This window comes from Manduca sexta, chromosome 9, assembly GCF_014839805.1.
Source record: "Manduca sexta isolate Smith_Timp_Sample1 chromosome 9, JHU_Msex_v1.0, whole genome shotgun sequence".
NCBI classification, from domain to species: Eukaryota; Metazoa; Arthropoda; class Insecta; order Lepidoptera; family Sphingidae; genus Manduca; species Manduca sexta.
The window spans coordinates 4,353,284-4,379,026 of NC_051123.1; the positions used below are offsets into that span (position 1 = coordinate 4,353,284).

Here is a 25,743-nt window from a genome sequence, read left to right on the forward strand (position 1 = left end):
AATCAATGTCTAGGCCGGCCCTTCTTCACAAAAGAGAAATGTAATGTTACATTTGAAAAAACTGGCCGACATTTTGAATTTCCTTTGGGAATTTGAATGGCAGCCAGTTTTTTCAATTCTTACATTAGACATGTCCTTGATGGCAGCCATTGTTTGAGTAGGTATTTTGAGAAATAATTAAATATCTATGTATATCAAAATTAATCTCTATTTCCATTGGTCATGTCATAACTTGAAAACGGCTTAACCGATTACATTCATCATTTCAATAATTGTAACTTCGACTTTTCGGAGAACCATCAGCTTAGTAAGCCGTGACCATGAAGGCTACAAAGTTTTCGAAACGTCGGGAGAAAATCATAATACAAAAAACAATGAGAAAATTCGGAACGACACAGTCGCGAAATATCGACCAAGCTCTTTAAATAAAGATTTAAAAAAAAAATGAGAAAATTGAGATCGAGATTAGATCGTCGAGATGGACCGACGACCTGGTGAGGGTCGCCGGAGTCCGATGGATGAGGGCGGTCCAGAACCGATCCTGTGGCGCTCAATGGGGGAGGCCTATGTCCAGCAGTGGACAAATCCTGGCTGAAATGATGATTATGATTAGAAAATCCGAAAAATAGTTTTATTTAGATGTCTAGTATTCGCATAAATATAAGGAAACATTTAAATCTTAATATGGAGTAAAACATATCAGTGACGAACAAAAAAACAAACGAGGAATAGATAGGTAACCTCCCACCTTTTGAGTCGGTAAAAAAAAACGAGAATTTTATTTTTCTTTCGTTCCTCCTTATGATTACTCATTATAGTAAGCTGATGATTACAAATCCATCATTCATAACGCGAATCCATGTACTAGTGTAGCCAGGATTCCCGATTTGCGTAGGGCGTCCCGATTTTCAGATATCTGGGGATGTGTCCCGATTTATACTTCATCGGGACACTAATTGTCCCGATAAATCAATAAATTTATTAAAAATCATTATTATAAAAAAATTAAGTACGCATCACATCACTAGCGCTGTTGGTATAGTTTTGTTTCGTTCCGTTTGCTTAGAGACGCGACTGTACCGCAATCTATGCTTCGATGAGCAGAAATTCAAATGAGAACCAACTTTAGCATGACTTGCAGTAATTTTTTTTGTGTCCCGATCGACAGTCTTAAACCACGATTTGTTTTACTTATTTGATTTTAAACAAATAAGCAAGATTAGTTAATACATACATGAATAAACTGTATGGCTTCTATCAGCCACACATTATTTATTTTAGTAGATAATTTTCTACCGGACTTTTAACATAATAAAGAGCGATAAGCCGTTTATTTTTTGTTATCGTATGCACATGCCTACTAAATTAATTATCTCCTTAAAAGATAACATTTACTTTCATCATACTCTCTGTTATCAATGCAAACCTCGTCAGTTTTGGCATTCAGTCTTTAAAATTCAAGCCGTGTAGACGTTGAAATACTGTTTCTTTCTTGAATTTACGATGACAACATTCAGGTAATTGGTACCAAATTTATAAATTATTTTTGCACCGCCCGCGCATTACTCTTTCGCAAATTGTCGTATACGATATAAACGAGACCCACAGATACTCTAATTTGTCTATATTTTAACCAAAGATTATTTTTATTGTTTAATTTATTTATTAAATTATAATAAAACAGCAAATACATCACGTAAAACATGCAGTCGTCACATTTCTTCGTGCAATAGTTGTACGTTTTATATGTAAACAAAACCTCGCCTATTTTTTTCAGCGGCGTTAACATACCAAAAGTGAGCCATGTAAATGATGCTTCACATTGGTATATAAGTGAATTAACACATCGCTTGGTGGAAAAATCTGGAATATCCAACGACCGATACCATGTAGGAAAAATTATACTGGAAAGTCTTAAAGATGATCCACAATTTGTATTGCAAGTAAGTGACTTTCATTGGCAGTACTCAGTATACCTACTATGTACAATTCAAGACTCCATTTTGATTCTAAGCAGAATAAAATGTTAGATAGTGAATTTTATAATTTTATAACGACCTCTGCGTTCGATTACATTTAAAAGAAGTCTTGAATTTGTCACTAGAAAAGATTTTAGTTTTACTCAATTGTTCTCTCCGTGTAATACCATGTGCAGACCATTATATTTTTTATTTTTTTATTTTCTTTATTTGGTAATCCAACAGCTCTTCACATGTGTTATATTTAAAATATATTAATAACTAAACATACAGCCAATTACAGGATTACACCATTTACATTATTACTACATATGTTTTTTTTTAATATTATTTATTGTACTCCTATAAAATCCATAGAAATCTTATTCAATTTTAAATTATTTGAAATCGTAATTCAATGAAAATAATACAATTTAAGATGTCTCCTCGAGCAAACGAAGAGCAATGCATTCCTTACAGCGACAGCGTGCAAGTTATTACATGCCAGGAAATTATATCAAATAATAACAATTATCCAGTAGCTACGGTCAAGGTTCATTTCATTTACATACAGATATTGTTTATGTGTGTATAAGCCATATTTAGGTTATAAGGTACTATGGGGTTGGCATATCCTAGCTGGATAAAAACCCCGAAATAAATAAAGATTAAAAAAAAAAAGTTATTACATACGGGAATAAGCCAAGGTTTACGAGTCTAAACAACAAATTTAAAATCTTTTTGAAAATTTTAAATTACCTATATATTATTCATTAAATTGTCTATTTAATAGCTGGTTGAAAATCAAAATGATATGCTGCCGGAGCCCGGTATCAACTATTTTAATGACTTATAATAAAATTAAGGAAAAAATATCTCCATTATAAAATTTTTAAACAACCAAAGTTAGACAGATAAGACTGGTAGAAACAAGATAACATTTATTGCATTAATATAATGTTTGATTTTTTTATCTATAATATCCTACTAATATTATAAATGCGAAAGTTTGTGGGGATGGATGTATAGATGTTTGTTCCTCTTTCACGAAAAAACTACTGAACGGATTTGGATGAAACTTTAGAGTAATATTGGTTTTACATCAAAATAACATATAGGCTAGAATTCATAATGTAATGTGTAATTTGGTCCTAATATAACGATACATTTCAAGTAAGTCGGAAAAAAGTTTTATTCCGGAAAACTCCTTCACGTGGGCGAAGCCGCGAGCAAAAGTTAGTGTTTTATAAATTTCGAATAAATAGCTAAAATATAGTTAGCGCGCTGTTTTGCTGGGGCAGCGCCTTTATCCAAGCCGCTAATAGAACCCGAAAGAACAGAGTCGAACAATCTCAGAAATTAGCTACAACTCAACTTTTATTCCTTATAGATAGACGGAGCGACTGGAGAGTCAGAAAACTGCGGATCAGTATTAAAGAGATCGGTGCAATGTGCTAACGGGCTCAGAAAACTGGGCCTTAAGTCCGGTGACGTCATGATCTTAATGGCACCGAGCCATTTGGATTTGGCCATTCCAATCTACGCAGCTCTATATCTTGGAATCACTATTGCTCCAATTGACAGATTGTTAAAAGTTAGTAAGTATAACCAAAAGTATAACATTTTAAATATTCTAAATATTACAATATTTAAGAAAGATAATAGATAATCATAAATAAATAATATTGTTGATGTAGAAATGTAGATAATGAAGTTAACAATACCTCAACAAGGGTGTGCCTAAGATGATCAGTCTTAATTATAAAAAGTTCGCAACGATATGCTTAGTTAAAACACAATTTACGCTAAAACAAGTTTATAAGTACCTAAGACTGATTGTGTTATGTAACTGTATAGATTTCGTAAGTAAAGACAAGCATTATATATTGTATTGATAATAATTAATTTATATCACTAATAATGTGTCCTTCTTTTTATAAATGCAATGAAAATGTTGCCATATATACATATAATATGTAGATTTATGTTTATTTTATTTTTATATTTTGTCGGTGATGGTCCTGAAATAATCATGATTGGTTTGGAGGCGTGGCTGTATTGTACCTGCGGTAAGAGTTATGACTGCCTCTGAGGATCGGGGTAATTGATATTGATTTCTGATCAGTACCAGCTCGAAAACTGTAATTTGAACCAGCTATGGCGATATATTCGTCCTTTATTATATCACAGGATACACTCGGCAAAAATATTGTGCACTAGTTGCGCCTCTGCCTATCCTTTTGGGAAAAAAGGCATATATTGTAAATACAACGATTCAAGTAACCTCCTTATTTAAAAAGTCGGTTAAAAGTATTTTAAATGTTTCCTTTCAGGTGAACTCCAAGACATCTTTCACATTGATAATCCAAAAGCTATATTCTGTCAAAATGAAAGACTTGCTGACGTTCTAGAAGCGTCGAAAATATTGGACGTAAAACCAGAAGTTATAACTTTTGATAAGGGCGATCAAGTGCTTAACTTCGCGGACTTTCTAGAAAACTATGGAAACGACGTTAGCGTTGAAGATTTCAGAGCCTCAGACTTCGCGCCGAGTTCTACAATAATATTTTTAATTAACACAAGCGGGACGACAGGCAAGCCGAAATCGGCGGCCACTACATACAGAAGTTACGCGATATCTATGCCCTACCTATGGTATGAATCTAATTTATCCTACAATCCCCCCCCCCCCCCGAGCAAATTTTTGTGCGCTTGGTCTTCGCACCAAATGCACGCTCATGCATGGAGGCACATTTGCCGCGACCTTAGGCACACAGTTCAGTGTGTATACCTCATGATTGCTAAATACACTTTGAGGCCTATAAGGGTTCGCGAACATTTCCCCTCCCTCTCCCTTCCAACTATCCTGAGAGGGCTCCTTCTTCCTTTTCTCTTCCTTCTCTCTATCCCCTCCCTTCTTCCTCCCGGGCCCTGTGATCGGATTGTAGTTGTAGGTCGCCAGCATACCGTCCGCTGGCACCCTCAGTGATAACGGTAGGGTACACCAAATCTTCCTAGGGACTGCCGTGGTTGCTAAGCCGGGGGATCGCTTGTACACCGTTCGCAGGGTACCCCCGGTGATAACCACGGCAGAACTCAAAAAAAAATCTTGTCCTACATACTTTTATACACTACTACTACATACTTTTATCCTTAATAATATATTTTTTATTTATTACATCTTAGAAGAACCAACAGATAGTAGCTAATAACTATAAATGATCAATTGAGGTCTTCATAATAGGTTCCTACAACTAAAACTACGTATTAAATATATTGAAATGTGAGCAGTTATATCTCGCTACTACGATAACATTTATAATTATTCAAATAGAAAAGAAAATAATATATAAACAATAGCCACATTCATTAAGGTTCGTTGTCTCTTGTAGGAAAGATATTGCAGATTTTAGGATCAGAATATTGAATGAGATGCTTTAAAACTAATGACAAATTTCTTACGTTACACTAAAATTTCTTACAATTTTTATGCGACCTATTGATGAAAGGAGCAACTTGCTCGTCACATAAGCTTCCCACCTTCGTGTAAGAAACAATGCTATCTAAGCTTTGGTATTACGAAGTTAAACGACTGCTTCGGTGGCGTAGTTGTAATGTGTACGCGGTACGAGTACAAATATCGCGCTGAGGTCCTGAGTTCGAATCCCGGCTCAGGCCAAAATTAATTGTGAATGGGGTTTTTCCATCTTAAATTACTCAGTCGCAGCTGGGAGTCAGGAAGTTGGCGGTGCGTGAAGTCGGGAGAGTACCCCCGCCTCAGAAAGCAAATAATGCCATTGCACCTGCACCTGATCTCTCTCCGGTCATGCCGTCTCACCGCACTTTAAGAGTGAAGGAACAGAAAGTGCTCCTTTGTATTGCGCACACAATTGACAACATTTCAAAATGTAAACGTGCCTAAAACAAAAATACCGTTTCTTAATTTTTCTACTCTGAGTTCGATTATGAATTTTTAATATTTTTTTAATACTTAATTTCGGAGAAAAAAATAAAAACCGAAAAATGCTTGATGACGTCACATATACGGTTGAATGAAATGGTTCCTTGGTCCACCTTATTATTTATTTTAAAAAACTAAGACACCGTCATTTGTCAATGTCAAATGTCAATATTACAATAGATACGTCACAACTGTCACTTTCAACGAGAGAGACAAAAACAAAAAAAATGTCACTTCATTTTTTTTTTTACTGCAAAGCAAAGGTCATTGCGTTTTAAGCCGTATATGCAACGTCATTTGGAGCTTACGTCGTTTTAGAATAAAACAAAATTCAAAGTGAAAATCATGAATGAAAATATCTGCATTTCGAAAAAAGGAAAAATATGGGTCTCATCATTTTAGATCTAGTTTCATAAAATATTAACATTTTGGTATGTTGAAAAAATGAAATGTTGTCAATTGTGCACTATAATATCTCCTATCTACCTGTTTGATCTCCATTGAAATTAGCCGCCGTGGCCAGAATGGGGCGAGGAGGGGGTTTATGGATTGCAAAGGTTTTAACGGTATTGCACTAGCTCGTCTCGTGTTATCATAGCTTTCTTAATATCAGTAATTACGATTAAAACAGTTGTAAACTGTAGCTTAGCGGTAATAAACTGAGGAGTGGCATTTACTTCGTATGATGGTTATCACTTAGTAGAATTTTTACCACTGTAATATATACTAAAATAACTATTATCACCAACAACATAATTGCATTATGATAAGTTAAGATATACACGAATACCGATTCCTGCCTAGGATGATTCGCGAGGCTATTTAAATTAAAAAAATATCCGAATTTCAATAGAGAAGTAGTTGGAAGCTTGCACAAGCCTAGAATCCAGTTCTACATTTAATGAAATCGGAACCTAAAAGACTGTCTGCCAGACTTTAAGACACTGTGAGCTCATTCTACGTAGATCGGACTACCAAAAGATAAAATTTAATAATTGTATAATTTTAAAATGTAGATAGATATTGTAACTTTGACTTTTCGGATGACCAATGCCTTAGTCCGCCCCGTGACCACGAAGGCTGTAAAGTTTTCAAAACGGGAGACAATTACTATATAAATAACCGCGATAATATCCGTAAAATAGTCTTATTCTATAAAAACTATTCGTGAATATTAATTCACGAATAGTTTTTAATTACTACAAAATGGGATATATAAGATGTAGGAAATTTTAAACGTGCAGTTAGATTTTTTGTTGATATGTAGATAACAAAGCTAAGCTATGACTAGTTACATTTCTCACAAATTCTGCACAAAATTATCGACGTAACACGTAGTAACAAATAATATAGATCGTGATATTTACGTTCATTAATGAATACTACATGCTCGTAAAAACGATTATTTAATGAGTAAGGCGTGGTAAAACTTATTAATGTATAAGGCGTAGTAAAAGCTATCAAGTTGTATGAATTTATTTGACCAAAAATTACCTTTTTCAAGCATCATTTTATAACGTATGTTCGATTTTGTTTTGCAGTAGGGTAGCTAGCAGCACTATTTTTAATTTTTGATAACTAAAACAAGTGACTTTTAATATAATAAACCATAGTACAACAAAGCAACAATTTGCTGGGGGTAGAATATATTTTATATTCGCCCGGATAGCGACCACCGTACACAAGGCATTAACCCGCCATAGTGGCCCACGTATGTTTGTTGTATTCCGGGAGCAGTCTGTGTATATCTGGTTCCAACAGACCGGCATAACTGTGTGGACTGTCAAGGGGTAATCATCTCTCGTCAGTCGACATTCTGTTGGACGCCACTCTACTCACCATCAGGTGCAGTGGGGATACAATGTAATTGCATGTAATTTTTTTTCAGGGAAAGATTTACTACATTTCCGACTCCAACAAGATTAGTGGTCATCGTATCTCCACTACAATGGATGACCGCAGTTTTTAACTTCGTCGGATCAGCTGTTTTTAAATTCACTAGACTTCAATCCTCCCTGCCGATAACACAGGAGCATGCTTACTTTCTCTTCAATAAATACAAAGTGAGTATATTCTTCTAGGAAACAAAAATGTAGTAACACTTAATAACATAATTACCAATATAGGATCATTTTGACATTACGTTACTAAAGATAACCACACTTATCTACTTGAAAGGGCCATATTCGATCTAAACTATAAAATGTTAAATAAATCAAATATAATCAATCAATCAATCAAATATGGGATTTTTAATGATAATATTCGTTATTCATGGATGATTTTTAGTATAATGTCACCAGAGGTGAAGACGAGCATGTGGTTTCATTTATTAATACAATGTAAAAAATATAACCTATCAACTTGTGTTGAATATAGAATTATTTTAACTTTTAGCCCCTCCCCATGCCGTTTTGTTCATTCTGCCTTGATGTATATTTATGCTACTTTGCTCATTACATGCTACGCAGGTGGTAATACCAATTTACCAGACCATTGCATATCGTCCCGTATCCCTACTGAATGCGTTTATTGTCGTCCTACTATGGCAATAAGGTTGAGTTTTGCTAAATTGCTTAGAAACTGAACAACTTGCAATTGGTTATAAACTCGTCTTTTTTTATTAAATTTCAGCCGTCATATATGATTCTGAGTCCAACAATGATGACAACTCTTGTAACGCCTGGTGATAGAGAGAAGTGCGATTTTTCCTGCTTCGAAACGATACTAATTGGCGGAAGTGCTGTTAGTAAAAATCTTATTGAAGAAGTAAAGGTAATTATAATCAGTTTACTACAATAACGAAACGTCATATTGCAACAATATTTTTATGCAATAAGTTTGGCGTGCTAGCCTAGTTGATTGTGGAACGGACTTTCAAGAGAATGTCCGCAGGTTCAAATCCCAAGGGCCCATACACCTTTGAGTTTTTTAAAGTTATGTGTGTATTCTTTGTGAGTTATTGCTTGCTTTAACAGTGAAGAAAAACATCGTGAGTTCTCTATAGGAATTTTGAGGGTGTGTGAAGTCTACCAATCCGCACTAGGCTTGCGTGGTGGACTAAGGCCTAATCCCTCTTATTAGTAGAGGAGACCCGTGCAGCAGTGGGACAGTATATAACACAGGACTGATGTTATTTTATTTATAAGTTCGACGTGGATTGGCAGCGTATCGTGTACTTAAAATCTACCAAAAAAAACACGACACGTCTTCATTTAGTTTCATTGTGATTAGTTGAGATACTAGCACTTGACTGACGATTTGGTGTTTCGACTAATCACAAACGTCAAAATTAAACGACATCGACTTACGAGTCTCGTATTTTGTGCTACGAAATAGTAATACGTAGAAAAAAAACTTCTTGGCCCTTTTAAAGCACATTGCACGCATAGAGACATAATATGAGATTTGACATAATAAAAGTCCATACAGTAGTGCAGGAATAAAACTTATATATAATATATTGTGTTAGATATAAGTAAATATAAAATTTGACGTTCGAATTTTGACCACTACTGGAAATAAAATTGAAAACTAATTCTCATTTCAGAAAATAACTCCAAAAGCGGATGTTTTTGCAGCTTACGGTATGAGTGAGTCTACCACGATGATATTTCAGCATGGCAACACTCCAGCTGGCTCTTGTGGGATTCCCAGCGGATTGTTCATGTATAGGGTACCTATAATAATTTTATAAATTAATATTTGGCCTTATGCAAAAACAGTATAGTAACGATTGACAAAACCATTTTAGTTATTGACATACGTATATGTAAACAACGAATAACGATTATTGAAATATAATACTGCTAAAAAAAATATAATATCATTAAATTTTTAATACTTTAAGTTGGTCTTTATCCAACTGCTTCTATCCGAGTATGAAATTGTTTCTTGGTTTTTCAGTTGATAGATCCTCTGACGGGTGAAGATATCCATGAACCCAACGTTCCTGGGGAGTTAAGACTTCAGAGTCCGGTTCTCTTCTCGGTAAGAGGTTTTTGTGGATATTCCATTTATTTTAAAACCTTGATTAAGTTTGAATCGTAACTGTCGGAGCAATAACGGCTAATCAAGCCTATTACTTGCTTAGCTGAAGATCTTCTCCAACAGAGGAACACTATCCAGTATCCATTGTTTCTCTACAAATACTTTGATAACAAAACAAATACAAATCAAGCCTATATGCTCAAAGAGATGCATTCCTGCAACAAGGGCATCTTCTTTTCGCCATGTATATTCGGGCTGCTTAATGGAGTAGGGGCACACGTTGGATACAAATTCTAGACTCAGTACTAAGACTTTATATTTAGGCTTTTGTGCCTTGATATAAATGATTTGATTTAAAATTTTAGGGATACTATAATAACCCTGAAGCCACGGCAGCGACATTGGAAGACGGGTGGTTGAAGACAGGAGACATCTTTTACCCCGATGAGAATTGGAACTTCTTCTTTGTAGACCGACTTAAACAGTTGCTCAAGTACAAAAATCATCAAGTAAGTTGAAAGATATAAAATACACATAAGCAAATAGAGGGCGAGCCTGTAAATAGCTCAGATGAAGCAAAATCTAAAATCTCACATATGTCTCCCAAATTCTGGTCATCATCCTCAAAAAGATATAAACGTGTCTTGAATACATAACTTTGTAAACTTAACGAAGATATCACCGCTCAATAATCTAATTAATACTGGCTTTTGTTAAAAAATGTTAGGTTGTAAATACAAATCGCCAAAAACCAAAGGTTCTTTTTTCATAGATCTCGCCAGTGGAAGTGGAAGGTGTGATCCGACAGCATCCGAGCGTGTTGGACGTGGCGGTGGTGGGGATACCAGACCCCGAGTGCGGAGACTTGCCGGTAGCTTGCGTGGTGCCTAAACCGGGACACACTATAGTCCCGCAACAAATTAAGGATTTAGTCAAGAGTAAGTTGAAAAAACTTTGATGTTTTATTCACCTTGTATCAGTGAATTCTGTCTTCTTTGTGACAAGAGGGAATTAATACACAAACCCGATAGATTTTAGGTGTTAATATCCAATATTTATTACTTACTTTCAGATACATTAGTAGATACGAAACAGCTAAGAGGCGGAGTGATCGTGATGAGTGAGCTGCCTCTGACCGCCACTACGAAACTGCACAGACAGAAACTACAAGAAATAGTCCTCACCGCGAAGAGAGAATAAAAATATTAATGTTAATGTGTATAAACGCCCGCATCAAAACTTATTACAATAAATAATATTAACATACCGATACCACTGTGGTAGTTTGATAATTAATTCCTCCTTTGAATAGCTTCGAAACAACGCCCCTGTTAGAGATTTGCTATACTACATCATAAGTATTTTTATATTCTTTATAATTTTATCTTTGAAATATGATTTATCTTTATAATATTAGGCCAGTATGCGACAATGTTCAATATATATTATTCAACGTACTATGAATGAATTCTACTAATATATTATTTTGGTAAAAATTGTTGTCAAATAAAAACCGTTTTTGGACATCCCCTTTACAGTAAACTGGTTCTGTAACTTTACAAAGTTGTTTACAGCTGGAGTGCTGCTGAAAGAGTTTTCCCTTCCAGTGTTGGTTGTTTTTGTTTTTTTTTTGTGTTACTCTTTTGGAACTACCTCTATATTATGTTTATGAACTGATTTCAATACAGAATATAAAAATAATAAAAAAATGGACACCTAATAGGTGGAAAGCCTTAGAGGGAGGAGTTTTCTTGCCTCGCACGTGTGATTCTTAAAAGATACCGCGTCTGAATGCAATGGCGAGGAAATTCTTACTGGGGTTGTTTAGCAAGACTCACCTCAACTTACTCGCTGCAAGAAACTCGCTTCGTCAAATTGAAGCATAAATACCGAGTTTAGTTTGGCCACTTGCCGTGCTATGATTCAAAATATAGTAATGCTTTCCTACTTTTGAAACAGTAACGTATCAAAAGTAAGCCAAACGACTGACACTGCGCATTGGTATCTTAGTGAGATAACTCATCGCATCGTGGCGAAATCTGGAATAACTGACGATCGGTACCATTTCGGAAAGATTATACTGCAAAATCTTAAAGAGGATCCAGAATTTGTGTTGTAAGTAAGTCACTTGCACAAATTGAAAGTGGTGTTCAATAATTTGTTCTGCTTAATTATCGGAGATCGATGTTTTGCCCCCTCTAACACGACGTTATACATTGAATACGTTGATCGGTTAACTGTTATTAAATTACTTTGCCCTTGAATACAAAAGTAGTACATTGAAATTGTAAATCACTTATTGCTTTTGTGTGCGTGCGTGCGCGTGTGAACCAGCGTATGTGTGTTTGTATGAATGTGTACACGCTGACGTATGTGTGTGTGTGAAGTACAGCAAAATTAATTTACTGGAAAGATTTCCGCATCGATTCCCAAATCGAGTCACACGTTGTGTTTGTCGAACACAATTCGACCGGGTTTGGATTTCTAAAGGCCGTTGACATAAGGTAGAAAATCGATTATATAAAATTGAGCTAAATCATTAATTGCCTATTAATGGTTCCAATAAATATGATATATTATTTACGTCCAGATAGACGGCGGTACGGGAGAGTCAGAAACCTTCAGATCAGTATTAAAGAGATCGGTGCAATGTGCTAACGGACTCAGAAAGCTAGGTCTTAAGACCGGTGACGTCATGATTCTAATGGCACCAAACCATTTGGACTTGGCCATTCTCTTCTACGCAGCTCTGTATCTTGGAATTGCCGTTGCTCCAATTGACAGATTGCTAAGAGTTAGTGAGTATACACTGATATCTAATTTTTCATTTTCCGAATGTAATCTATTTAAGTAGTCTGATTAGTATTTATAAAGTACGTGGTTAATGCATTGATAATGGAGTACGCAGCACTTCAACAAATGTGTGCAATGTGCATTAGATGATAATTATTATTATGTTATAAACTTGGTAAGTGAAGATAAGAATATTGACACGTTGTTGGATGTTAGTAAGTAAATAAAAATAATAATAGAAATACTTTATGTATATAGGAATTTTCCAAATGCTGAACACATGCCTCCTCTTCAACAGACGGTCCCAGCAAAGGGGGAGCATAATAAATTACATCACGATTTGAATAAAAACAAAATGTTTCCGATGAGCTCGAAGACACGTTTCGCATTAATAGTCCAAAAGTAAGTAATATTCTGCCAAAATGAAAAACTATCTGATGTTCTAGAAGCTTCCAAAACATTAAACATAAAACCAGAAGTTATCACTATTAATAAAGGCGATCGAGTACTTAGCTTCGCGGACTTTCTAGAAAATTATGGAAACGACGTCAGCGTTGAAGATTTCAGGTAGATTTTCTTTATTTATTAACTCTTTATTGCACCAAACACAAAAAAAATGACACAAAGAAGAAAAGAAACACAAAAGGCACATGTACAAATGGCGGTCTTATCGCTCTAGGCACTGTCTTCCAGACAGCCATCGGATGGATATAAAACGAAAAAAAAAGGAGAGGATAGTGCAGTGGATTATATTATATTATGTAACCAAACTGCAATAACTGATAGGTTTATGATTTCTACCCACGACATTATTATTCGTGATTGCCTAAAAACACCACATAAGTACTATTTCAGACCAACAGACTTCACGCCGAGCTCTTCACTAGCAATTTTAATAAGCACAAGCGGGACTACGGGCACACCGAAATCAGCCGCCGTTACACACAGAGGCTATGCGATAAATTTACCCTACTTTTGGTAGGAAGCACCATAATTTATAAAAAAAAAAACAATTGAAACTACCATAGTTAAGATAACATATTGATTTTTTTTTTATATGTTTTATAAATGTTGAGTTGATTGCTTCTAAAAACTAAAATTAGTGCGTTGAGGGTAGAATCTTTAACGAAGTATTAACCAATCTCGGCTAATACTACCCACCACCTAGTGATGAGCAAAATTGTTATCTATTGCATTACATTAAGTTATAAGATAATTTATTCCAGGCTAAGGTATACTACATTTCCAATGCCAACAAGGTTGGCTGTCATCGCTTCACCACTTCAGTGGCTCTCAGCGATTATACATTTTATGGGTGCACCAGTATTAAAATACACTAGATTGCAATCTTCAAAGCCAGTTACGCAGGAGCACGCTTATTTTCTATTCAATAAATACAAAGTGAGTACCAACTACCTACTACTACAGCCGGTCGTTACAAGCACACGCTTCCCCACCCCGCAGCCCCGCACACGTCCCGCTCGCTCACAGTGGCGGCACGGGCGATGCGCTTGATCATTAGTCACCCCGCAAGTATTATTTTGGGTGTTTCGACTTTATGGTATATAAAAAATAATGTTGTATATCTAGAGATCATTCTCATACATAACGTTAGCGTTTACGATTGTAGAAGGGCATATTGGGTGATATAGATTGTAAATATTGTAAAGTAAATAAAAACTGGAACTGTGAACACAGGTCTTCCCTAAAAATACCCAAAAAGAGTAACATTGAGTTTTTAAAAGTGGTCTGTATGCAGCGAGTCCCCGCGAGTGACTTCCTTTTTGATTCTTTTATTTTTATCGTATACACAATAAACGATATCTTGATTGCAGTTTTAATTACCTTACATAACCTGTTAAATTTAGTACAAGTAAGTTCTATACATCGTAAAATTTATCGAAGAAAGCTATAGGATATATAACATTATAATAAATAAATTTAGTTATACTGAAACATTAAAAAAAAAATGTGCTCACCTCTTTAAACGGTTCGTCAAAGAATATTACTATATTCAGTGTAAGCCGCCGTTTTTGTTTGTAAAAAAAACAACAAATAATTGTTTAACTGCTCACTGGAGAAGGACCTAAAGCTCCCCCAAGGACCTCAAATGTCGAAAAATTTAAGAAGCAGTTCCCTTTTTTTTAACTGTAGAAGGAAAATGTCGATCACTAGTGCCTGTCGAAGACTGGGGCCACTGCGTTACCTGCGTAACTCATTATCGCATAAATATAATATATTATCAATGATTCATCATTTTAAACTGTATGGCTCCCGGCGTCGCTCACACGACAAATCTTGTGCTACAAAAAACCCTAAAACACTATAGGATGCCAGCACCATGCTTTAAAATAGAGGTTGAAGAATTCCATTATTCCCTTGTGATTAAATTACCCGAATAAAGTATGCCTATTTGTTATCCAAAACAGGTTATACTCGTGTGTATTTTTTTTCCAAACCCGTTAAGCTATGATGATGATGGTATTGAAATAATTACTAAACTTATTATTACAGAGTTTCGTGTTTCTTCTACAATATAAAAGATGGATGAAAAGTATATTGATTTAAGTTCCTCTTTCGTTTGCATAATAATAAGTAGAAAACGTGGTGTTTGTTTTGTCAAACATGTGCCAACAGTTACTATATTATATTATCATCTAGTTTTTCATAAGTATACAAAATTAGTACGACATAAAATTGTCAGGGTGCCATAAACTTTCTTTAAAAATTGCCAACAAAAACCAATGTTTCATGAATATAATGGTAGGTAATTAGATTATTTTTAGTTACTTCCTACTGTGAACTAAATAATTGTACATGTCACCTTCTTCAGCAAATTATTATCTAAACAATATATGGTGATAAATTTAAGATTATCGATAATTTTTGTTATAAAAGTAAATAATTCGCCAGTAATATGTAGTCATTGTTCGAGGGTGTTTAAAGTTCGAGGGTAAAGACTAAAGACGCGTCCAAAAACTGTCCATAAAACGAGTTAACGATGGCTGATCCCAGGTACGTTATTGTGTCTAGATTACTCAACTCTTTGCTATAGTCAGGGGGGCTCTATTCTGTCTAAGGGGGCAAATTCGTTTTTTTTATTTTTTTTAACCTGACACGTTTGTTAGCCCGACAAAGGTCGGCTTATAACATACCAGACTTTTAGTCTTTATTTTGATTCTTCGTATACAGCTTACAAAGCTGTCCTTCGATAACTCCCGTAACTGTAAAAAAATGGATGTCGCCGTCGTCGTTTCGTAGAAGTAACAGGACCCCCTATTTATACGATTGAGTGTTCACTGGTGGTATCTTAGCCCCCTCCTGGGTCACTGCAATGTCCACCTCTACCGCCAAGCATCTCTGCAAGCATTGTTGTGTTCCAATTTGAAGGATATAGTAGCCAATGTAATTACTAGATAAAATCAGCGCTGCAGTACTACTAACGTGGTACGACAGCATCCGGCTGAATGAAAGGCGCCGTTGCTGGTATTTGTTTGTTGTTTTTTTTTGTAATCTTAAGAAACATAAATACTTATTTATATATAGACTTTCTTATTGTTTTTTGTTTTGGGTTTTAATGCCAGTAATAAATATTTCTTTCTTCTTCTTCTATTATTACCAGACTTAACATCTTGTCTTAGATTGATTAGCGCACTTTTGGCACTTCAAAGTTCGAGAGGTGGGTGCTGATTACTAATTTTCAATAGAGTAATTATTGTAATAGATACCTAATCTTTAGTCTTGGCAATAAACATCCTATATGTGGCCTAGAAATCTTAAGGGGAGGCTTCTGTTGCGAAGAGTAAAGATGATGATGATAATGATGGTGATGTTAAGCCATGACTACGGATAATCCACCTTTTACTTTTCAGGCGAAGTAACATAGCAATACCAAGTGACGCTGGAATATTTTACTTAAATGAATTAACACATCGCCTGGTCGCGAAAACTGGAATACCTGACGACAGGCACCATTTGGGAAAGATCATATTGGAAAATCTAAGAGATAAAAACAATTCAGATTTTGTGCTGCAAGTAAGTGATTTGTCCCGATATACTACCCAGTTCCATGAAATAAGTTCACTTCTTTTATCGCTTTTAAATACAATTAGATATCAATGTTTTTAGTAAGTGCGTACAAAGATAAAATTGAAGGTATATTGAAATCAAGTTGGATATTCACACCTAATTTCCCTCCAATTCAACCAATTTAAGTGAGCAAAGCTCGAATGAAAGAGCTGGTCCCAGCAAGTATTCTAAGTCAAAAGGAAACCGCGTACTTCAATTAGATCCCAAGACATAGCAAAAGGAAGCTATAGAAACATAAAACATCTACAGGACAATGGTAACAGTTAAATGTTTTGCAATGCTTGATGATTAGAGAAAATCTGTGCGTTAAACCTTTCTTTTAATCCATATTAAGCAAATCGGTTATATAGAACGGTCTGAAAGACTCGCAATAGATTATATATATTATATATAAATATATATATATATATATATATATATATATATATATATATATATATATATATATATTGTTTGTATATATATATATATATATATACAAACAAACTATAGTCAATATATCTAAGAAACTAAATGACAACTTTTCTAACGCGTACAGATAGACGGAGCTACTGGGGAGTCAGAGACCTTCGGATCAGTATTAAAGAGATCAGTGCAATGTGCTAACGGGCTCAGAAAACTGGGTCTTAAGACCGGTGACGTCATTATCTTAATGGCACCAAACCATTTGGACTTGGCCATTCCGTTCTACGCAGCCTTGTATCTTGGTATTACTATTGCTCCTATTGACACATTGTTAAGAGTCAGTAAGTGCCTTCTTTATTATTTATGAAACAATTTTAATAAATCCAATACAATATTGATTAATGTAATACTGAAATTCACATATTAGGAATAATAAAATTAAGTAATAAGTACTAGCACACCAAGATTTATATATTTTTTTAAATATCATGGCTTGATCATATGACGCTAATTTCGTATTGATATGGAAAACCTAAGATCCATCGAATACCTCTATAAAGATAAGTTTATTACTAAGCGTAAAACAAGGAACACCTCGTAAACGTAACAAGGTTAAATGTGTGAAAAAACAAACTTAAAAAATACTTTCAGATGAGCTCGGAGACACATTTCGCATTGATGTCCCAAAAGTAATATTCTGCCAAAATGAAAAACTATCTGACGTTCTGGCAGCTTCCGAGGTATTAGAGGAAAAACCAAAAGTTATTACTTTTGACAAAAGCGATCGAGTACTTAGCTTCGCGGACTTTCTCAAAAACCATGGCAACGACGTCAGTGTTGAAGATTTCAGGTAGAGATCTTACATTCCATTCTATTGCTAAATTATTATACCAGCCCTATATTATATACTGATCAGCTGAGCCCAGACCTCCTCTCCTACCCTCCCAGGGTAACCCTCTCAGGGTTTAAGCCTTAGTCCACCAAGCTGACCTAGTCCAGGTAGCCAAATTTCACATACCCGTGGAATCATCAGGTATGTAGATTTATTCGCGATGTTTCCCTTCTTCTCATTGATAAAGAAAATTCCAATTCCTCTTCAAATGTCCTATTCAATTTGTAGCTTATATTTTTATGTATTACCCTACTTTCTCGGTGTCTAAAGTTTGTTTATGTTAGGTTAGTTTATTAACGATTTCTTATGGTTACGCGAATGTTAGACATCGAAATAAACGAACACAGTTCAGTCCGTCCAGTGACCATGAAGGCTGCGAAGTCTTCGAATCGTCGGGCAAACTTATAAAAAAAAACCGTGATAAAATCCAAAAAAAAAATTTATTACGAGGTTACTTTATTGTTGTATGAAACACATAATAAATAGTAAGTACATGTTTATTAATTTCAGGGCTTCCGATTTCTCGCCAAGGTCTACACTAGCAATTCTAGTAACCACCAGTGGCACCACAGGCAAACCCAAATCAGCCGCCGTTACACATAAAAGTTTTGTGATGTCTATGATGTACTTGTGGTAAGCTGCAAATTATACGAGAGGAGTTTTCATAGTCTAAGATCCGAAGTAATATAGGCGTTCACCCATCTGCTTAGCTAATGTTTTTTTTTAATCAATTTTTTATTATTATTGTTGAGGAACTTGTTAAGCATGCAATAGATTACTGGAATTAGTGGTTTATTAACCTCTTAAGGTTAATAATGACACTACAGCGTGTTTACAAAGGTTAGTATATACTAAAACATTTACTTGAACATAAAATAGAGCATTCGCCGTTTTTTAAATTTTATCGAACCTACAATCTGACTTTAAAAACTAATGAGGATATTGGTGTCACTCTTTAACGGATAAAGGCATGAGCGCAGGCGACACGAAGTGAGGTGCGTGAGCCGAAGTACGAAGCAGGTAGTTACTTGTTCAAGTTCACTCAGTGATCTTGAGCTTGCTTTGCATTAACTGTTTTTTAGTCTATTTTACTTGCGTCGGGCATTCGCAGGAATGGTACATTATATGGAAATGATTTTGATAACTGACTTTTACCTGTTACTATTCGTGAATCTAGACCAAAGAATTTGCTAGAGCATTACATTGTAAACTCTAGCAAATGTTCTAAGCAAATGTTCTGTAAACTAACTCTTACAAAAATTATAGGTGCAAAGGTTATGTATTTCAGGCAGATCTCTTCTACGTTTCCGACACCGACAAGATTACCACTAATCATATCTCCAATTCAATGGCTGTCAGCGATTGTACATTTCTTGGGCTCACCAGTCTTTAAGTACACTCGACTGCAATCTACCAAGACAGTGACGCAAGAACACGCTTACTTCTTGATAAACAAATACAGAGTGAGTAACTTCCTTTCACATGTATATTTATTCAATTATAAAGTACATAATGATATACAGGATAGATTTTTGAGATGGGACAGTGATGGCAGCTACAGTAACCGCTATGACTACAAGAAAACTTTTTAGAAAATTGTCCAACATTTTATTCATAGAAAATGTCAACAAGAAACTTATAGTGTTAGAGATCCAGCCTCTGTTAAATTTTACTCAAGTAAAGATGATTTCCATTCATCTGAGTTGCATGAAGTTTTTGTTTTATTTCAGCCATCATATATTATTTCAAGCCCTACAATGTTAACAACCCTTATAAAACCTGGTGATAGAGAGAAATGTGATTTTTCATGTTTCGAAACAATATTTATTGGCGGAGGTGCGGTACCTAATAAACTTATGGAAGATGTGAAGGTAAAAATTCCGCAACATTGTACACAATTAAATTAAACTATTTTACGAATTTTATCGCGGTTTTAATATTTTATTTTTCTCCCGACGACGACTTTGCAGCCTTCATGGTCACGGTGGGGACGACGCGATAAAATTGGTAAAATAGTTTAATTTAAATGTCTAACATTCGCGTAAACTTAAGAAACCATTATTGTACACAATACTCTGCGGCATATTTTCATTTTTAGGGACAAAAATATAGATTGCATTTAAAGGTTAACTGTGTGAATAAGATTTGATACTTTCTTGTTGTTTTAAGTGCTATATTTGTAAATAATTTAGATCTATATTGCATTTACTTTCACCCCATTTTACCTTGTCCCTTATCCGCCCTTGATATATCCTGATGTCACAGTTGCGTCATTTGTTGAGTCACAGCGAATTTGTGTTGATTGGGAGACCTTAATTTCGATTCCCAGATTGAGGACACTTTATGTGGGTTTACCTAAAACAATTTGCCAGGACTAGATTCCGTCTAGATGTCATTAATATGAGGCTGGCGGCTGGTTGCAAACTGATTGATTTTTGCAACATGCTGGACGAGAATATAGCATCGAACTTATTTTGAAGGAGAGTAAGAAGTGATGGGAAGAAACAAGATTTTAACCTTTTCCTTGATTCTTGTATTTTATCAATCATTCATCGCATTTATGTGTGTATTTCAGTTTTACATAAAAAACAAACGATTCGAGATATGAAGAACTAAAAACAAATTCGTATTTCAGATATTAATACCTAACGTGAAAGTAACCAATGGTTATGGTATGAGTGAAGCTGTTGGAATGGTACTGCAAGCAATTGGTTCTGTCCCCGGCTCTTGTGGGAAACCTTATGGGCCATTCCAATATAAGGTACACGTTCATTACTTTGATACAAATATAGTATAACGGCTGTAGTGGAACTAATAAAATTATATCTTAACTTAAACCTAAACTTAAATCTACACTATAACTAAAACTTATTTTTATATATACAAACTTATATCTAAAATAACTTTAAATGATTATTAATATATATTACAACAAACACCTTGACGGACTGATACAATATTAGCGCGTACACCTGGTGACCCCGACGTGATCCAAGCTGCCTCAAGGCACGCCTATGATATTTTTTTGTCTGAGATTAAGATAGTTCTTATATGCATTTTGCACTAGGTTTTCTTTTGAATGGTATACAGGCGAAACCGCAGCTTATCAACAGCGGTCCAGGAAGGGAAGTGGGAGAGAAAGTAAGGGAATGGCAAAAGGATCTTGAGTAGGGGGAGAACAAAGACAGAAGAGAAATGCAGGCCTCTTTAGATCTAGATGTGTGAATACTCCCAAGCTAACACACACTGCATTATGGGCCTCGACCTGCGTCAACTTTTATGTTTTCCTAAACATGGCCGTACATTGCGTTTAAAGACGAATAAACATAAAAATTACTATTGCATGCTACTGACGTTGTGATTTGTGCTTCACTATACCTATCGTATCGATTGTGGCATCAAGATTGCTTTATTGATTATAGGTTGTAAAACTCTCCCAAATAACCTTTTAGGCACTCTATAAAGTCAATGATAAATGTGTAAAAAAAAGTTTGTTGATCTTTCAGTTGGTAGATCCTATAACTGGTGAAGATATATATGAACCGAACAAACCCGGAGAGTTGAGGCTTCAAAGCGAAGTTCTTTTTGCGGTAAGCTTGTTATTTGTATAGTAGCGAATACTTAAAACATACAATCTTACTAATTTGTACTACTTACTTATTTAAAATTAAAATTAATTCAATTTGTCTACCACTTAAAAAAACATTTCCAGGGTTATTATAATGATCCTGAAGCGACAGCAGCAATTTTCGAAGACGGATGGTTGAAGACAGGAGACATCTTCTACCGAGATGAAAATTGGAACTTCTTCTTCGTGGATCGATTGAAACTGTTGCTTAAGTACAGAAATCATCAAGTAAGTCGGAAAATACTTACAGAATAAATAAGAAATGGATCAATGGGAGCAGATAGCTATAGGAGGGCTCTGAGCCAATAATTAGGAGGCGTGCTGCTAGGAGGAACCGCGCAAGGACGATGAATGCAGACAGCTGGATACTTTTTACCGGAGAAACCCAAAGCCGTTTCTAATGAGCCCAAGAGGGTCACCGCGGTGCATTTCCAAGTATTTAGAGGCTCGGGCTCAGGCCGTCAGTTGTTTTTTATCTCATCTGGCGCTGTGACGGCACTTTTTCTTACAGTAATTCTAAAAAAAATCACTACCACAATTTAAAACAAAATTAAGAGATTTATTTTTCAGTCAATTATGATGCTTACTCTAAACACTTAAAATCTATTTATTAAGTTTTGTTGTCAAAAAGTTTAATTTGTTACTTTAATTACTAATCATACCCTTCAAAGATAATGTGTGATTCAAAACATGATCCTTTTATTTGTAATAGTTTTTAAATTGTTTGCACTCAAAGTCTGCGAATTGTAAAAATATAAGCTAATTTTACTTGTTGATGTATATGACTGTTTGTTTTCCAAAATAAAATAAAATAACTTCAGTATGAAGAGATTATAATGACTAAATGGTAAATGAACAGAAAATGTATTACGTATATTGAAAAAAGAGTATGGTTTATGTCTACGACTTAAAAATGATCATTAATTCGTAGATCTCGCCAGTGGAAGTGGAGGGTGTGATCCGACAGCATCCGAGCGTGTTGGACGTGGCGGTGGTGGGGATACCAGACCCCGAGTGCGGAGACTTGCCGGTAGCTTGCGTGGTGCCTAAACCGGGACACACTATAGTTCCGCAACAAATCAAGGATTTAGTCAAAAGTAAGTCTATAAAAACTTGATATTTTTTTGACGTGACATCAGATTATCTATACTAATATATAATGCTGAAGTGTTTGTTTGTTTGAAAGCACTAAACTCAGCAACTATGATTAAAAAAAAACATTTAGGAAGCTACATTACTCTTAAGTGCTATAGACTGCTTTTTATCCCAGGCAAATAGGTCTTTTATTTCGGAAATATTTTTCACGCGGGCGGCACCACGAGCAAAAGCTAGTGCTTAATAACAATTGTTTATTAAATATATGAATGAATGAATCTTCCTAGCCGAATTTTCGGCCACAGCGGCCCATCTCAACGGAGAACAGCCAGGTACGCAGGAGATATTAGAGTATACAAGTGTGTGCGCAATACACAGGTGCACTCTCTGTTCCTTCACTCTCATAGTTCGGTGAGACGGCAATCCGACATGACCGCACAGAGATCAAGCGCAGGACTAACCGCTTTACCTACTTTCCGAGGCACGGGGGTATCACATCACCAACTTCCTGACTCCGAGCTGCGACTGGGTAATGTTTTAAGATGGAAAAACCCAGTCACAATTATTTTTCGCCCAACACGGGATTCGAACCCAGGACCTCAGCGCAGTAGTCGTACTTGTCCTGTGTACAAATACTACTACGCCACTGAGGCAGTCGCAAATATATAATGTACATTCCAATTAAATCACTACTGGTGGCAGGTCTCTTGTATGTGAGAGTCCATTTGGGTAGGTACCATCGCAATGTCTATTTCTGCCGCCAAGCAGCAGTGTGTAGTCACTTTTGTGTACCGGTTTGAAGAACATTGTAGCCAGTGTAATTATTGGACTTACTAAGACCTAACATCTCACGTCTCAGGATGGCGAGCGCAGTGGAATATCAAACAATACTTTGTTATTCAAGGTGGTTTTTGAAGGCCTTATATCTTTTTGTCTCTAGTAAAGTGATCCAACTTAACATTCGCGGTACTTAATGCCAAACGATAACTGACTACGTGTGTGTTGGGGAAACGGTGAATTAATGTCCACCATTTACAACTAAATGCAATAAATATTTGAAACACAATTTTTATTACTTTCAGACACGTTAGCGGATTCAAAGCAGCTGAGAGGCGGAGTGAACGTGATGAGGGAGCTGCCTCTCACCGCCACTACTAAACTGCACAGACAAAAACTTAATCAAATGGTCCTCACCGCGCAGAGAGAATAAAAATAATTATTTATCAATACATAATAAAACCGTAGAAATCACATAGTTTATTTTTGCCTTTCTTCGGCTAGTAATCACTTAAGTAGTGTTAGGTTTGTAGGTTAGCTGGGCTAGGGGGCTTTCTTTACCTGCCAGTCCGAGCTGGCTTTTTTGGTTTACCTTATTCTTTTTTATAATTTTAGCCCTTTATTTAAAATTTACGTAGTATAAATAACTATCCAACACTAAAAAAAATTTGCAATTCGAACGAGTAGTTCCTAAGTTTACCGTGTTCAAACAAAAAACCTTTAACTTTATATATATATTTTTTTTTATTGTTTACACAAAAAAAAATACAATAATTATACAATACTAGCATCTATCAAACCACAGAGGTTTATACTAGAGCTGATAAGAGTTTACAACAGTAACGATACATAACTATAGGTACTTAGTATATATATATACAAAAACTGTAATTATTATTCCTTAATGACCGGGTAAATCTGTATACACCATTAACTACACCAAATATACTTAAACTTATTGATTGGTTTAAAGATAGTTTTCAACTTAAACTTATAATTAGATGGTGTAATTTTCTCAATTAGGTCGGTAGGCAAGTTATTAATAAGTCGGGGTATAATATAGTTAGCTGTCCGCTCCCCGTACGCATTGTTAGCACTCGGTTGAAATAACTGGTTTTGAGCGATTACCCGAGTATATATAGGATGTTTAATGACACTTTTTACGGACGTATTAAAATAATAATGTTTAAGTAGGGTAAATTTTATTAGTGAATAAATATTCATTATTTTGCAATGCTTAAATAGACCTTTTTCATCATGAGTATATTGGAGTTTGACATTAGTGGAGACAATCGTTTTGAGAATTTTTAATTGGAGTTCATATATGCGACTAACATAATATGTTTTATACGTACGACCATAGCAAAGAAGGCCATATTGTATATAAGATTCCGCCAGTGTGTTGTAAAGCATTAACTTTGTCTTGAAAGGAATACGCCTGCTTAGTATTTTCATGTTTGCCAAGAACTGCCTTAATTTACTGCAAACATATTCAATATGAAGAGACCAGTTGAATTTACTGTCCATAAACACAAACACAAATACACCGAGGTACATATGTCTGTCAACAGTTTCAATAAAAGGACATTGACAAGTTTTGCAATTAGAAGAGTGTAAACAATTATGATCGTGGGCCACTAGTTTTTTTTTAAATGAAGTAAGTGTGATATATGGCGATTTAATTATTAAAAGCTTAGTTTTATTAGCATTAAACACCAGACCAGAGTCATGGCACCACCTTGCAAGGGAATTTAGGTCAGATTGCAAACGTCCTATAGCTAATTCTGGATCTTTATCGGCTATTAAAAGACATGTATCATCCGCGAATTGGTAGCACGTGCTGTGTTGGATACATTTATTCATGTCATTAACATAGGTCAAGAAAAACAATGGACCCAAAACCGAACCTTGTGCAGTTCCCTGGGTTACTGGTCTAAGATCGCTGTATGTATTATTTATTTTTACAGTAAGCTTCCGGTTTTTGAGGTAGTTATTGCACCATGCGAGCAAGGGCCCACGTATACCACAATTTTCCAACCTCTCTATTAGTTTGCTATGTATTAAAGTATCAAACGCACGTGAAAAGTCGATGAATAAGGTCAGTACATGTCGATACGATATACGATCGAAAATAGAGCTTTTACAAAAACTAGTA

General features: G+C 35.3%; 2 protein-coding genes across 2 annotated transcripts; both read left to right on the forward strand.

The window, feature by feature from the left end:
• The first annotated feature begins 1,390 nt into the window (after positions 1–1,390).
• LOC115447463 (luciferin 4-monooxygenase) lies at positions 1,391–11,185 on the forward strand. Its single transcript, XM_030174505.2, has 11 exons — positions 1,391–1,517; positions 1,778–1,943; positions 3,349–3,556; positions 4,292–4,613; positions 7,808–7,982; positions 8,554–8,694; positions 9,470–9,595; positions 9,826–9,909; positions 10,275–10,418; positions 10,682–10,847; positions 10,982–11,185. The coding sequence occupies exons 1-11, from the start codon at positions 1,504–1,506 to the stop codon at positions 11,107–11,109; spliced, it is 1,674 nt and encodes a 557-aa protein (XP_030030365.2). The 5' UTR covers positions 1,391–1,503; the 3' UTR covers positions 11,110–11,185.
• A 4,179-nt stretch (positions 11,186–15,364) lies between these two features.
• On the forward strand, positions 15,365–24,062 carry LOC115447465 (luciferin 4-monooxygenase-like). The gene is made up of 12 exons (XM_037436840.1): positions 15,365–15,717; positions 16,575–16,737; positions 17,330–17,537; positions 17,848–18,046; positions 18,599–18,721; positions 19,377–19,551; positions 19,819–19,959; positions 20,724–20,849; positions 21,595–21,678; positions 21,801–21,944; positions 22,648–22,813; positions 23,894–24,062. The coding sequence occupies exons 1-12, from the start codon at positions 15,704–15,706 to the stop codon at positions 24,019–24,021; spliced, it is 1,671 nt and encodes a 556-aa protein (XP_037292737.1). The 5' UTR covers positions 15,365–15,703; the 3' UTR covers positions 24,022–24,062.
• Positions 24,063–25,743: the final 1,681 nt, after the last annotated feature.

Excerpts from the sequence above, each read along its gene's own strand:
- LOC115447465 (XM_037436840.1), top strand. Across the intron at positions 19,960-20,723 it reads AACTTATGGAAGATGTGAAG|ATATTAATACCTAACGTGAA; the intron begins GTAAAAATTCCG and ends TTCGTATTTCAG. Across the intron at positions 21,679-21,800 it reads AAAGCGAAGTTCTTTTTGCG|GGTTATTATAATGATCCTGA; the intron begins GTAAGCTTGTTA and ends AAACATTTCCAG.
- LOC115447463 (XM_030174505.2), top strand. Across the intron at positions 4,614-7,807 it reads ATATCTATGCCCTACCTATG|GGAAAGATTTACTACATTTC; the intron begins GTATGAATCTAA and ends ATTTTTTTTCAG. Across the intron at positions 9,596-9,825 it reads GCGGATTGTTCATGTATAGG|TTGATAGATCCTCTGACGGG; the intron begins GTACCTATAATA and ends TTGGTTTTTCAG.